Source organism: Panulirus ornatus, chromosome 31 (assembly GCF_036320965.1).
Source record: "Panulirus ornatus isolate Po-2019 chromosome 31, ASM3632096v1, whole genome shotgun sequence".
Lineage (NCBI taxonomy): Eukaryota > Metazoa > Arthropoda > Malacostraca > Decapoda > Palinuridae > Panulirus > Panulirus ornatus.
This window is the reverse complement of record NC_092254.1, coordinates 13279943-13294939: the sequence shown is the minus strand read 5'-3', so window position 1 is coordinate 13294939 and position 14997 is coordinate 13279943. Positions and strand designations below refer to the sequence as shown.

Below are 14997 nucleotides of genomic sequence, written 5' to 3'. Positions count from 1 at the left end.
GAATAAAAAGATGTCTTAGAAGGAGGTAAATAAAGTGCGTAAGACAAGAGAACAAATGGGAACATCAGTGAAGGAGGCTAATGGGGAGGTAATAACAGATAGTGGTGAAGTGAGGAGATGGACTGAGTATTTTGAAGGTTTGTTGAATGCGTGTGATGATAGAGTGGCAGATATAGGATGTTTTTGTCGAGGTGGTGTGTGAAGTGAGAGGGTCAGGGAGAATGGTTTGGTAAACAGAGAAGAGGTAGTGAAAGCTTTGTAGAAGATGAAAGCCAGCAAGGCGGTAGGTTTGGATGGTATTGCAGTGGAATTTATTAAAAAAGGGTGTAACTGCATTGTTGATTGGTTGATGAGGATATTCAGTGTATTTATGACTCATGGTGAAGTGCCTGAGGACTGGTGGAATGCATGCATAGTGCCATTGTACAAAGGCAAAGGGGATAAAGGTGAGTGTTCAAATTACAGAGGTACAAGTTTGTTGAGTATTCCTGGGAAATTATATGAGAGGGTATTGATTGAGAGGGTGAAGGCATGTACAGAGCATTAGATTGGGGAAGAGCAGTGTGGTTTTAGAAGTGGTAGAGGATGTATGGATCAAGTGTTTGCTTTGAAGAATGTATGTGAGAAATACTTAGAAAGGCAAATGGATTTGTATGTAGCATTTATGGATCTGGAGAAGGCATATGATAGAGTTGATAGAGATGCTCTGTGGATGTTATTAAGAGTATTTGGTGTGGGAGGTAAGTTACTAGAAGCAGTGAAAAGTTTTTATCGAGGATGTAAGGCATTTGTACGAGTAGGAAGAGAGGAAAGTGATTGGCTCTCAGTGAATGTCAGTTTGCGGCAGGGGTGCTTGATGTCTCCATCGTTGTTTAATTTGTTTATGGATGGGGTTGTTAGGGAGGGGAATGCAAGAGTTTTGGAGAGAGGGGCAAGTATGCAGTCTGTTGTGGATGAGAGGGCTGGGAAGTGAGTTGGTTGTTGTTCGCTGATGATACAGCACTGGTGGCTGATTCAGGTGAGAAACTGCAGTAGCTGGTGACCATGTTTAGTAAAGTGTGTGAAAAAGAATGCTGAGAGTAAATGTGAATAAGAGCAAGGTTATTCAGTTCATTAGGGTTGAGGGAGAAGTTAATTGGGAGGTAAGTTTGAATGGAGAATAGCTGGAGGAAGTGAAGTGTTTTAGATATTTTGGGAGTGGATTTAGTAGCGGATGGAACCATGGAAGCGGAAGTGAGTGACGGTGGGGGAGGGGGCAAAGGTTCTGAGAGCGTTGAAGAATGTGTGGAAGGCGAGAACGTTATCTTGGAGAGCAAAAATAGGTATGTTTGAAGGTATAGTGGTTCCAACAATGTTATATGGTTGCAAGGCGTGGGCTATAGATAGGGTTGTGTAGAGGGGAGTGGGTGTGTTGGAAATGAGATGTTTGAGGACAGTGTGTGGTATGAGGTGGTTTTGTCAAGTAAGTAATGAAAGGTTAAGAAGACATGTGGTAATAAAAAGAGTGAGGTTGAAAGAGCAGAAGAGGGTGTATTGAAATGGTTTGGTCACATGGAGAGAATGAGTGAGGAAAGATTGACAAAGAGGATATATGTGTCAAGAGGTGAAGGGAATGAGAAGTGGGAGACCAGATTGGAGGTGGAAGGGTGGAATGAAGAAGATTTTGAGCGATCAGGGCCTGAACATACAGAAGGGTGAAAGGCGTGCAAGGAATAGAGCGAATTTGAACGATGTGGTATACCGGGGTTGATATGCTGTCAGTGGATTGAACCAGGGCGTGTGAAGCATCTGGGATAAACCATGGAAAGTTTTGTGGGGCCTAAATGTGGAAAGGGAGCTGTGGTTTTGGTGCATTACTCATAATAGCTAGAGACTGAGTGTGTACAAATGTGGCCTTAGTTGCCTTTTCCTATTGCTGCCTCGCGCATGCACAGGCATGAGGGGTGTGCCATTTCATGTGTGGCGGGGTGGCAACGGGAATGGATGAATACAGCAAGTATGAATATGTACATGTGTATATATGTATATGTCTGTGTATGTATATGTGTGTATACATTGAAATGTACAGGTATGTGTGTGTGTGGGCGTGTATGTATACACATGTGTATGTAGGTGGGTTGGGCCATTCTTTCATCTGTTTCCTTGCGCTACCTCTCTAACGCGGGAGACAGCTATAAAGTATGCTAATGATGATAAAAGATGTGGAGCTCATTTATGATTTGAAATTTAGGGAAAACTGTGCAAGCACCACCCTATTTTGTATGTGTAAAACTGCATGTCATATGAATCAAAGTGTGAATCCGACTTTTATCTCTTTTATTTTGGCTTCAGTATATTTGTGAATAAGATTATTATAGTATTAAAATTAATATCTATGTCATCATTTATTCTTTGGAATATATGGTGATAATGATTTCTTTTCATTCTTAGAATACTGATGGAGAATTTCCAGTTGTGTTGGGAAGAGACTGTTCGGGAGTGGTGGTGGCTGTAGGTAAGGCAGTCACTCGAGTGGAACAAGGAGAGGAGGTAGGCCTATTAATGTATATCTGCCCTCCCACATGACATCTTCTCACTCCACACATTCTTCAGCGCTCCTAAAACCTTCACCTCCTCACCCACCCAATGGTTCACTTTTGCTTCCATTGTTCCTTTTGCTGACACTACCACTTCCAGGTATCTAAACAATTCATGTCCTCCAAGTTTGTGCCATTCAGACTCACACCCCAACTAATCTGCAAACTTTAAGCTATTTGATAATAATGTACATCTGTGTTTTGCTGGAATATTTTGTTAATATCAACTTTTATTTTGGTATATTTTGTTAAATTACTTTATTATATCAATTTTCATTTTAGTATATTTTGTTAAATTGATTACATTTCCAACTTTGTACAGGTATGGCTTGCTGTTCCATTTTATCACCCTGGGACTCTGAGTGAATATGTGGTAGTGTCAGAGGAACTTGTGGCCCCCAAACCAACTAAATTAACTTATGAAGGAGCTGCTGCATTGCCCTACAGTATTATGACAGCTTGGGATGCTCTCGTAACAAAAGGGGGGCTTGACCCAGACTCGGCTGCAGGGAAGAGGTGAGATATAGCACACTGTTTAGTGAACTAGGATACTCTATGCATAATGACAGTAACTGGTCCAAGTAAGAAGATGAAGACATTTCATTTGGCTTTTATTGAACAAAGATACAGTGAATATTCATCAGACTGAAGTAGTACCAGAAATGTATTCTGTTTTACTGAAACTTTCGTTAGTTTTGTATTTGACTTCCCATTTAGAGTAACAGGATAGAAATTGAAAAATATTGGTATTTCTGTGGTAATGTATTGATTGATATGGTAGTAGATAAATGCTGTAGGTTTGATATACTTAATAGTGAATTTGTGTTGCATCCCTACTTAGTCTTCAAACTATTTGGTGTCTTTCTTCTTTAAGTAAGCTGCTCATTTAAATTATCAGATATGGTGAACTCATTTCTACTCTTTTGAATGTTTGTTTTGCTCAAATTATAATGTGCTAGTGTTTGTTTATAGTTTGATATCAATGTTTTGTAAGATGTATTTTCACCAGTTGATTTGAAAGTAAGGATAGAATGGCCTTTTCAGGGTGTTGACATAGCAAAGTCCAAATGAGAAGCTGAAATCATATTTCATATATGTGTCAGTTTGGTGAAGATTAAGAATAATGATTATTGTCTTCATATAGATCAAAAATGGTTATAGATAATGTTTATTCTTATCTTCCCTAGAATTCTGGTACATGCGGGTGTATCAGGGGTTGGAGTAGTGGCCATACAATTGGTGCGAGCCTGGGGAGGAAATGTCACTACTACAGTGTCCTCTCGTGCAGCTCCTCTGGCTCACATGCTAGGTGCTGATGATGTCATCACATATGATACCTCAAATTTTGACAAAGAACTCATGTTGAGAGAAAGGTACTGTTTCTCGCTATTCAAAGTAAATGAATATTTATTTATATTTTTATTATACTTAATCGCCATCTCCTGTGTTAGCGAGGTAGCTCAAGGAAACAGACGAAAGAATGGCCCAACCCACCCACATACACATGTATATACATAAAAGCCCACTCATGCACATATACATACCTATACATTTCAATGTATACATACATAAACAAACACAGACTATATTTATGTATTTATTTTTCATTTATTACACTTTGTTGCTGTCTCCCTCGTTAGCGAGGTACCGCAAGGAAACAGACAAGAGAATGGCCCAACCCACCCACATACACGTCCACACACAGCACATATACATATCTATACATCTCAACGTATACATATATATATACACACACAGACATATACATATATACACATGTACATAATTCATACTGTCTGCCCTTATTCATTCCCGTCACCACCCCGCCACACATGAAATGACAACCCCCTCCCCCTGCATGTGCGCAAGGTAGCACTAGGAAAAAACAACAAAGGACACATTCGTTCACACTCAGTCTCTAGCTGTCATGTATAATGCACTGAAACCAAAGCTCCCTTTCCACATCCAGGCCCCACAAAACTTTCCATGGTTTACCCCAGACGCTTCACATGCCCTGGTTCAATCCATTGACATCATGTCAACCCCGGTATACCACATCGTTCCAATTCACTCTATTCCTTGAACACCTTTCACCCTCCAGCATGTTCAGGCCCCGATCACTCAAAATCTTTTTCACTCCATCTTTCCACCTCCAATTTAGTCTCCCACTTCTCCTCGCTCCCTCCACCTCTGACACATATATCATCTTTTTCAATCTTTCCTCACTCATTCTTTCCATGTGACCAAACTATTTAAAAACACCCTCTTCTGCTCTCTCAACCACACTCTTTTTATTACTACATATCTCTCTTACCCTTTCATTACTTACTCGATCAAACCACCTCACACCACATATTGTCCTCATACATCTCATTTCCAGCTCATCCACCCTCCTCTGCACAACTCTATCTATAGCCCCTACCTCGCAGCCATATAACATTGTTGGAACCACTATTCCTTCAAACATACCCATTTTTGCTTTCCACGATAACATTCTCAACTTCCACACATTTTTCAACGCTCCCAGAACTTTCACCCCCTCCCCCACCCTGTGATTCACTTCCGCTTCCATGGTTCCATCCACTGCCAAATCCACTCACAGATATCTAAAACACTTCACCTCCTCCAGTTTTTCTCCATTCAAACTTACCTCCCAACTGACTTGTCCCTCAACCCTACTGTACCTAATAACCTTGCTCTTATTCACATTTACTCTCAGCTTTCTTCTTTCACACACTTTACCAAACTCAGTCACTAGCTTCTGCAGTTTCTCTCCCGAATCAGCCACCAGTGCTGTATCATCAGCGAACAACAACTGACTCACTTCCCAAGCTCTCTCATCCACAACAGACTGCATGCTTGCCCCTCTTTCCAAAAATCTTGCATTCACCTCCCTAACAACCCCATCCATAAACAAACTGAACAGCCATGGAGACATCACTCACCCCTGCTGCAAACCGACATTCTCTGGGAAACAATCACTTTCCTCTCTTCCTACTTGTACACATGCCTTACATCCCTGGTAAAAACTTTTCACTGCTTCTAGCAACTTACCTCCCACACCATATACTCTTAATCCTTTTCACAGAGCATCTCTATCACCCCTATCATATTCCTCCTCCATCTCCATAAATGCTACCTACAAATCCATCTGTATTTCTAAGTATTTCTCACATACATTCTTTAAAGCAAACCCCTGATCCACACATCCTCTACCACTTCTGAAACCACACTGCTCTTCCCCAATCTGATGCTCTGTACATGCCTTTACCCTCTCATTCCATACCCTCCCTTTTGATTTCCCAGGAATACTCAACAAACATATACCTCTGTGATTTGAAGACACCTTTATCCCCTTTGCCTTTGTACAATGGCACTAATGAATTGCTTGAGTATCTGAAAGCAATGTTTGATGGCTAGATTGCAGTCTCATATGAAAATGTTATCCCCACCTACCTTTGTGTGCATTATTGTATATCTCAGTAATAGTCTCCTTATCTGTCTAGATGTTATCATTATTCTCATATTGACAGTTCAAAAGGTTTGGATCATGTACATCATTCAGCCTTTACTGCATTGCTCACACACATCCTCAATATATGCCCATTGTGTTAAAATGAACTAAAGAATACAACATTTATAAAAGTGAGACACACTTTTTCACTTTGCCCATGCTTTTTTTCTTCAATGACTGACAGTGCATGGGAAAGATATGGTCCAGTCATGGTCACCATAGATGAAAGTTATATATGTTTAGAAAGAGAGTGACAAAATCACTTAGAGTTCCTAAGGAGTTTAGACCTGACTTTTAAAGGTAGCAAGGTTATAGGAAGAGGGCAAGATGATAGATGGGAGAAAGTTCCATAGCTTCACTGTTCAAGGAAGAAGGGGCATTTGAATTATTGGAGAATGATTTTATGATATGGTAACTGTGAATCAGGTGACAACAATGTTGGTAATTCATATAAACTTTAAAAAACTGTTTAAGAATCTAGGGGATTTGACCCTTCCACCCCAAAGTTAGAAATGTACATGACACTGTACAGGAGTCATACAGATGAATATTTGCATAAAAGGGAACTTTGGAATTTGCAGCACGATTACTGTAAGCCAACTGGCATCAAAATCATGCAGAAAGGGTGGTACATTGGACTTGATTTTCAATATATTTTCACATCACCACCTCAGACATTCTGTGCACAGATGACAACACAATGTACAAACAAGAATGGACACAAACTAGCAAACTACACCATCTTAACATGGGTCAATGTAGCAAATCAAGTTTGAGATATAAACATATAAAGCAGGAAGAAGTAAACAGTTATTTCATAGTGTTACAGTGGAATTTGCTCTTAAATGGCAAAACACAGAAAGGTACCTGCAAAGGTTAACCATAGAAGCACTTCAGACACTTACTAGGCATGTTTCATTGAGACTAAATGAAGTAGAAGACCTTCTTAAAAGGTCATTGATCATTCAGTAGAGGAAAACAGACTTGTCAAGAGAGGTGCAATTGACTTATTTTACTAGGTCTTCAAATGATATTGTTTGATCAGATGTTGCAAGTGTGTAATGTTTTCCCCTCATCCATGCATTTAAGCCAGGAACTTCTATTTCAGAGCCAGGTATGCCGGTCAGTGTGCCACAGGTTATTATATTAGTATCATGATATTTTACAGCATCATGAGTAAAATTAAAACAGAAGGGTTTTATTTTCATGTCCTCAGATATGATCTGATTCTTAACACAGTTGGTCAGGTGCTACATGAATCCTGCTTAAAGCATTGTCTTCCTGGTGGAGTAGTTGTCACCACTTCCTCATCTCGTTTAGCATCCGATTCCTATGGATATGTGGCCGGGGGAATGTATTCACTGTGTATGAAATTGAAATACTGGTTTACAAAGGTGAGTTGGATTGTCTCTTGCCATTATTTTTAATGTAAACAAATTATTTACTGGTATTACAGATAGTTATTAAAGATAGAAATTGTAAGCATCCAAAAAATGTAGAAAATTGTATAGGTGAAGATATACAGTGTAGCACAGTGGATTCGTTTTAAGAGATGATATGAACTGTGTTCATATTATTGCAGTGGAATTTATTAAAAAAGGGGATGACTCTGGTGTTGACTGGTTGGTAAGGATATTTGATGTATGGATGACTCATGATGAGGTGCCTGAAGATTGAGGGAATGTTTGCATAGTGCCATTGTACAAAGGCAAAGGGGATAAAGGTGAGTGCTTAAATTACAGGAGTATAAGTTTGTTGAGTATTCCTGGGCAATTATATAGGAGGGTATTGATTGAGAGGGTGAAGGGATGTACAGAGCATCAGATTGGGGAAGAGCAGTGTGGTTTCAGAAGTGGTAGAGGATGTGTAGATCAGGTGTTTGCTTTGAAGAATGTATGTGAGAAATACTTAGAAATACAGATGGATTTGTAGGTAGCATTTATGGATCTGGAGAAGGCATATGATGGAGTTGATAGAGATGTTCTGTGGAAGGTATTAAGAATATATGGTATGGGAGACAAGTTGTTAGAAGCAGTGAAAAGTTTTTATCGAGGATGTAAGGCATTTGTACGAGTAGGAAGAGAGGAAAGTGATTGGTTCTCAGTGAATGTCGGTTTGTGGCAGGGGTGTGTGATGTCTCCATGGTTGTTTAATTTGTTTATGGATGGGGTTGTTAGGGAGGTGAATGCAAGAGTTTTGGAAAGAAGGGCAAGTATGAAGTCTGTTGTGGATGAGAGAGCTTGGGAAGTGAGTCAGTTGTTGTTTGCTGATGATACAGTGCTGGTGGCTGATTCGGGTGAGAAACTGCAGAAGCTGGTGACTGAGTTTATTAAGGTGTGTGAAAAAAGAAAGCTGAGTGTAGATGTGAATAAGAGCAAGGTTATTAGGTACAGTAGGGTTGAGGGACAAGTCAATTGGGAGGTAAGTTTGAATGGAGAAAAACTGGAGGAAGTGAAGTGTTTTAGATATCTGTGAGTGGATTTGGCAGTGGATGGGACCATGGAAGCGGAAGTGAGTCATAGGGCTGGGGGAGGGGGCAAAAGTTCTGGGAGCGTTGAAATGTGTGTGGAAGTCGAGAACGTTATCTCGGAAAGCAAAAATTGGTGTTTGAAGGAATAGTGGTTCCTACAATGTTATATGGTTGTGAGGCGTGAGCTATAGATAGAGTTGTGTGGAAGACGGTGGATGTGTTAAAATGAGATGTTTGAGGACAATATGTGGTGTGAGGTGGTTTGATCAAGTAATTAATGAAAGGGTAAGAGAGATGTGTGGTAATAAAGAGAGTGTGGTTGAGAGAGCAGATGAGGGTGTTTTGAAATGGTTTGGTCACATGGAGAGAATGAGTGAGGAAAGATTGACCAAGAGGATAAATGTGTCAGAGATGGAGGGAGCGAGGAGAAGTGGGAGACCAAATTGGAGGTGGAAAGATGGAGTGAAAAAGCTTTTGAGTGATCGGGGTCTGAACATGCAGGAGGGTGAAAGGCGTGCAAGGAATAGAGTGAATTTGAACGATGTGGTATTCCGGGGTCGACATACTGTCAGTGGATTGAACCAGGGCATGTGAAGCGTCTGGGGTAAACCATGGAAAGTTTTGTGGGGCCTGGATGTGGAAAGGGAGCTGTGGTTTCGGTGCATTATACATGACAGCTAGAGACTGAGTGTGAATGAATGTGGCCTTTGTTCTCTTTTCCTAGTGCTACCTTTTGCACATGCGGGGGAAGGGGGTTGTCATTTCATGTGTGGCGGGGTGGTGACGGGAATGAATAAGGGCAGACAGTATGAATTATGTACATATTTATATATGTATATGTCTGTGTATGTGTATATATATGTATACGTTGAGATGTATTGGTATGTATATGTGCATTTGTGGACGTGTATGTATATACATGTGTATGTGGGTGGGTTGGGCCATTCTTTCGTCTAGTTTCCTTGTGCTACCTCGCTAACGCGGGAGACAGTGACAAAGTATAATAAAACAGAAAATGAATAATAATGAACTGTGTTGTTGAATTTTCCTTATTTTGTTATGTAAGCTATAATTGATGTAATGACCATCAAGTCATGAACTGAGGTACCTTGAACCCTCCAGTCATTTGATAACTTTTCTGAGCCTAGCAAAGGTTAAGGTCCCCCACTTCCACCTCTTTCCCAGGTGTGGTAGCTTATCTATTCACTGGTAGCAAACCATACAGCTCTGTAATTGGACACATATATCCATTACGCTTATATGTAAGCTATACAGAAGCATATTGTATGTTAAATTTTTTGTCTGTATAGAACATAGGAATGATTTATGTTCATATTGAGAGGGTGAAGGCATGTACAGAGCATCAGATTGGGGAAGAGCAGTGTGGTTTCAGAAGTGGTAGAGGATGTGTGGATCAGGTGTTTGCTTTGAAGAATGTATGTGAGAAATACTTAGAAAAGCAAATGGATTTGTATGTAGCATTTATGGATCTGGAGAAGGCATATGATAGAGTTGATAGAGATGCTCTGTGGAAGGTATTAAGAATATATGGTGTGGGAGGAAAGTTGTTAGAAGCAGTGAAAAGTTTTTATTGAGGATGTAAGGCATGTGTACGTGTAGGAAGAGAGGAAAGTGATTGGTTCTCAGTGAATGTAGGTTTGCGGCAGGGGTGTGTGATGTCTCCATGGTTGTTTAATTTGTTTATGGATGGGGTTGTTAGGGAGGTAAATGCAAGAGTTTTGGAAAGAGGGGCAAGTATGAAGTCTGTTGGGGATGAGAGAGCTTGGGAAGTGAGTCAGTTGTTGTTCGCTGATGATACAGCGCTGGTGGCTGATTCATGTGAGAAACTGCAGAAGCTGGTGACTGAGTTTAGTAAAGTGTGTGGAAGAAGAAAGTTAAGAGTAAATGTGAATAAGAGCAAGGTTATTTGGTACAGTAGGGTTGAGGGTCAAGTCAATTGGGAGGTGAGTTTGAATGGAGAAAAACTGGAGGAAGTGAAGTGTTTTAGATATCTGGGAGTGGATCTGGCAGTGGATGGAACCATGGAAGCGGAAGTGGATCATAGGGTGGGGGAGGGGGCGAAAATTCTGGGGGCCTTGAAGAATGTGTGGAAGTCGAGAACATTATCTCGGAAAGCAAAAATGGGTATGTTTGAAGGAATAGTGGTTCCAACAATGTTGTATGGTTGCGAGGCGTGGGCTATTGATAGAGTTGTGCGCAGGAGGATGGATGTGCTGGAAATGAGATGTTTGAGGACAATGTGTGGTGTGAGGTGGTTTGATCGAGTGAGTAACGTAAGGGTAAGAGAGATGTGTGGAAATAAAAAGAGCGTGGTTGAGAGAGCAGAAGAGGGTGTTTTGAAGTGGTTTGGGCACATGGAGAGAATGAGTGAGAAAAGATTGACCAAGAGGATATATGTGTCGGAGGTGGAGGGAACGAGGAGAAGAGGGAGACCAAATTGGAGGTGGAAAGATGGAGTGAAAAAGATTTTGTGTGATCGGGGCCTGAACATGCAGGAGGGTGAAAGGAGGGCAAGGAATAGAGTGAATTGGAGCGATGTGGTATACCGGGGTTGACGTGCTGTCAGTGGATTGAATCAAGGCATGTGAAGCGTCTGGGGTAAACCATGGAAAGCTGTGTAGGTATGTATATTTGCGTGTGTGGACGTATGTATATACATGTGTATGGGGGGGGGGTTGGGCCATTTCTTTCGTCTGTTTCCTTGCGCTACCTTGCAAACGCGGGAGACAGCGACAAAGTATAATAAAAAAAAGTAATGATAATATTTTAGACTTACAAGGCCAAGAGAAATTGAATTTAGATTGTGATGGATGCATTTACAAAGTGAATTAATTAAAGAGAGAAGGTTTTCGATATCTCCAGTGATGTAATAGTTGCATGTGTACCATGTAATGACAGGGGAGATACTTTTAGGGGAGAACTAGAAAATGTTTTGGGTGTGAATTCAGAGGACAAACTGTGTGTGATGGGTAACTTGAATGGATGATTATTGGTTTGAGTAAGAATGGTAGGTATAAGGTCCCACTTGACAATAACACTGGTGGTAGATTACTTGAAATGTGTACATCATTTAGTGTGTTTTAGATACATATTTTCAAATTTAGATTTTGAGGTTGTGACAAAACAGTATTTCATAAATCTGAGGAGAAAGAATTAGATTTCTCTGATTCCTCTTATTTGTGTTGTGAATCCCATCTGCATGAAGATGAACTTGGAAAAACTTCTGGTTTTTATTAAAGTAAAACCATCAGCATGGCTTTTTGTGTATTGGTTTAGTGTCTTTAAGATTCTAAAAAACATTTTTGTAAGCTTTAAAGAAACACCTGTTAATGGGGAAGACCGAAATTGTTAAATAGTTGAGTAATCATCTATTGTATGCCTTGAAATGTGTACATCAGTTAATGTGTTTTAGATACATATTTTCAAATTTAGAGTTTGAGGTTGTGACAAAACAGTATTTCATAAATCTGAGGAGAAAGAATTAAATTTCTCCGATTCCTCTTATTTGTATTGTGAATCCCATCTGCATGAGGATGAACTTGGAAAAACTTCTAGTTTTTATTAAAGTAAAACCATCAACATTGCTTTTTGTGTATTGGTTTAGTGTCTTTAAGATTCTAAAAAACATTTTTGTAAGCTTTAAAGAATATCGTTGAAATTGTTAAATAGTTGAGTAATCATCTATTGTATGCCTTAGAAATCATTGAGGTTGCTGGGTATTACACCGCAGTTTCCGACTTTTATGTGCTATGTAAAGATTTTTTTTTTTTTATAAAGAAAAACTAAAAATTTCTTGGACAGTATATGGAAAAGTAGGGGTAATCAACCCTGATTTTTTTTTCACACTTGTTTGCTGGCTCCTGCATAGTGAATTAATTTTTGATGGTTAAGATATGGAGAAGATGGCTGACTCCAAACCCATTTTGAATACAATGAAAATCTGAATGCAGAAAAGGAAGCTAGAAAGAATAATATTCTCATTTTTGTTGCACTGTATCCTTCTCAAGGTATTTGTTTTACAGGCAGTCAGAACCATTCTTTGCTTTTATTTCTGTCATTGTGCATAATTTCCTGTGTTCAGTTTTAAGTGCAGCATGAAGGCTGTCTCAAAAATTTTAGCTGCTGACTGTTTCCACACCTTCATGTGTTGAGAACCCTTTAACAACACTCGGTACATACATTAAGGATTCTTGGGGGTTAGTTTGTCTGTTACATGTAGAACACTTGCTGAAAAGATATACAGATGAGAGTAATTAGAGAAAAGAAGTAGTAGAAGATACAGAAGGATAGACACAAGTCAAATCAGTGCAAGATGGATCAGTGGAAAAATTGCAATCCTTGAGCATGATACAGAATTTGAGAATGAATGACAGACCTCAAGTGAGCTATAGTGTCACTGTGGCCAAGATAAGATCCACTGACATTGGACGGTTCCTTATATTTCAAACTGTTTGTTCAATTTATTTTCAGGGATTTGATTCTTTTTTCATGAATCGGTGTATTTTTTAGTGTGTTTTTCAGCCACCTGGGCAATTTTTGATATGTGAAATCACTTTTTGGATAATTTTGAAGATGAACTACCTGGTAATCTCTTCAGATTCATGTGGAAACATCTGGACCTCTTTTGCTCAAGAGTTCCAGATCTCCCACTGCCTTTTCTCTTACATTCCTTAGTAATAGGTATTAGATAATTTTTCAGCTGCTGTTCTGAATAGATACTTTCCTTGACTTCTTAATTACAGAGACAATTAGTATTGAAACTGTATGATTTACACAGTCACCTTGGCTTACCGGTGGTCGATGGGGGACTTTGAACGTTAGTGGAGAAGTACTAGAGAAAGTAACACCGATGGTAGACTCTGGACAGCTTCAAGCGGTCGTAGACAAAGCATACTCTGCTCAAGATGCTGAGGTAGCCTTTGCACATGTAGCAAAAGGTGAACAGATTGGTAGAACTGTGGTCCGATTCAGGTAAGTTTACAAGAAATGTGACTGTTTGTAGACTGTATAATTTCCTGCCTGCTGACATAGTCCTTTGAGCATGAATGAGAGTGAGAACACTTGGTTGTAGAGGATTAACACATGCATTTGCCTGGATTTACCTTCTTTGACTGTCATAATATCTTTAAAGCAAACCATTAATCATTCATAAAAATCCAAGTACAAGAGCTCCCCGACTTACAACCTATGCGACTTATGACCATCCATACATACAACTGGAAAAGTGATATTCATACTATTTTTTTTCATGCTATTTGCCATTTTCCACATTAGCGAGGTAGCGTTAAGAACAGAGGACTGAGCCTTTGAGGGCATATCCTCACTTGGCCCGCTCCTCTGTTCCTTCTTTAGGAAAACTAAAAACGAAAGGGGAAGATTTCCAGCTCTCCGCTCTCTTCCCCTTTAGTCGCCTTCTACGACATGCAGGGAATACGTGGGAAGTATTCTTTCTCCCCTATCCCCAGGGACTAAGTGATATATGTATAAGAATATATGTAGATACAAAAATTATGCTTGGTTATACGTCTGCCAGTGCTAATGGTTGTGTGTATATGATAATGAATGTCAGATGATCCCAGCATTGTGTACATCACTGCATCTCTCTCAGTTCTCGTCCTTGGTTACCATTCAAGTCAATTGAACGCATTTTCATGCTGGATTAAACCATTTTTGTATTAAACCCCATAGAAGATGACAAGCAAGAGGAAAAACCCATCACATGTTGATAGATCTGGCAAGAAGCCAGGGAAGATGCTCGATTGGGTATTGAAAATGAAGGTAATCACCCAATATGGAGGAGAAAATGTTATTGTGATTGCATGTGATCTACACTTGTCCTTTTCAGTGGTCTCCACAATTGTAAAGGACAAAGAAAAAAGTACGTGAAGCAGTGAAAGGTTCAACAAGTATGAAGTCTATGATGATAACAAAGCAACGACAGGGTCCCATCCACAAAGTGGAAAAGTTGTTGATGCTGTGGATAGAAAACCAAAAACTTGTACCACTAAGCTTACTAACAATTCAGGCAAATGCTAAAAGTCTTTTTGAGACTTTGAAGGAGTGAGGGGTAGAGGATTACATCGAGAACTTCACAGCAAGTCATGGTTGGTTCAATGGATGTAAAGGATGTAGCTTGCACCTCATTTGAGTCACTGGTGAAGCAGCAAGTGCTGACAATAAGTTCATTGAAAGTTTGGATGACTCAATTTGTGAACTAAAGAATCGTAAATAAAAGGTAAGTGTGTGAAAGAAGAAAGCTGAGAGTAAATGTGAATAAGAGCAAGGTTTTTAGGTACATTAGGGTTGAGGGACAAGTCAACTGGGAGGTAAGTTTGAATGGAGAAGAACTGGAGGAATTGAAGTGTTTTAGATATCTGTGAGTGGATTTGGCAGTGAACGGGACCATGGAAGCGGAA

At 39.8% G+C, this 14997-nt stretch overlaps 1 protein-coding gene across 6 annotated transcripts in view; it reads left to right on the top strand.

Annotated features, from left to right (window-relative positions):
* The window catches only part of LOC139758835 (reticulon-4-interacting protein 1 homolog, mitochondrial-like), a 399554-nt gene that overhangs the window by 371430 nt on the left and 13127 nt on the right, over nt 1–14997 (top strand). For all 6 annotated transcript variants that reach the window (XR_011714952.1, XM_071680684.1, XM_071680685.1 and 3 more), the window contains exons 6-10: nt 2431–2529; nt 2899–3092; nt 3764–3949; nt 7307–7484; nt 13359–13552. Coding sequence is in view for 5 of the 6 variants with exons in the window: in XM_071680684.1 (XP_071536785.1) it covers nt 2431–2529; nt 2899–3092; nt 3764–3949; nt 7307–7484; nt 13359–13552 (851 nt within the window). In the remaining variant the exon portion in view is untranslated. The remainder of the gene's footprint in view (nt 1–2430; nt 2530–2898; nt 3093–3763; nt 3950–7306; nt 7485–13358; nt 13553–14997) is intronic.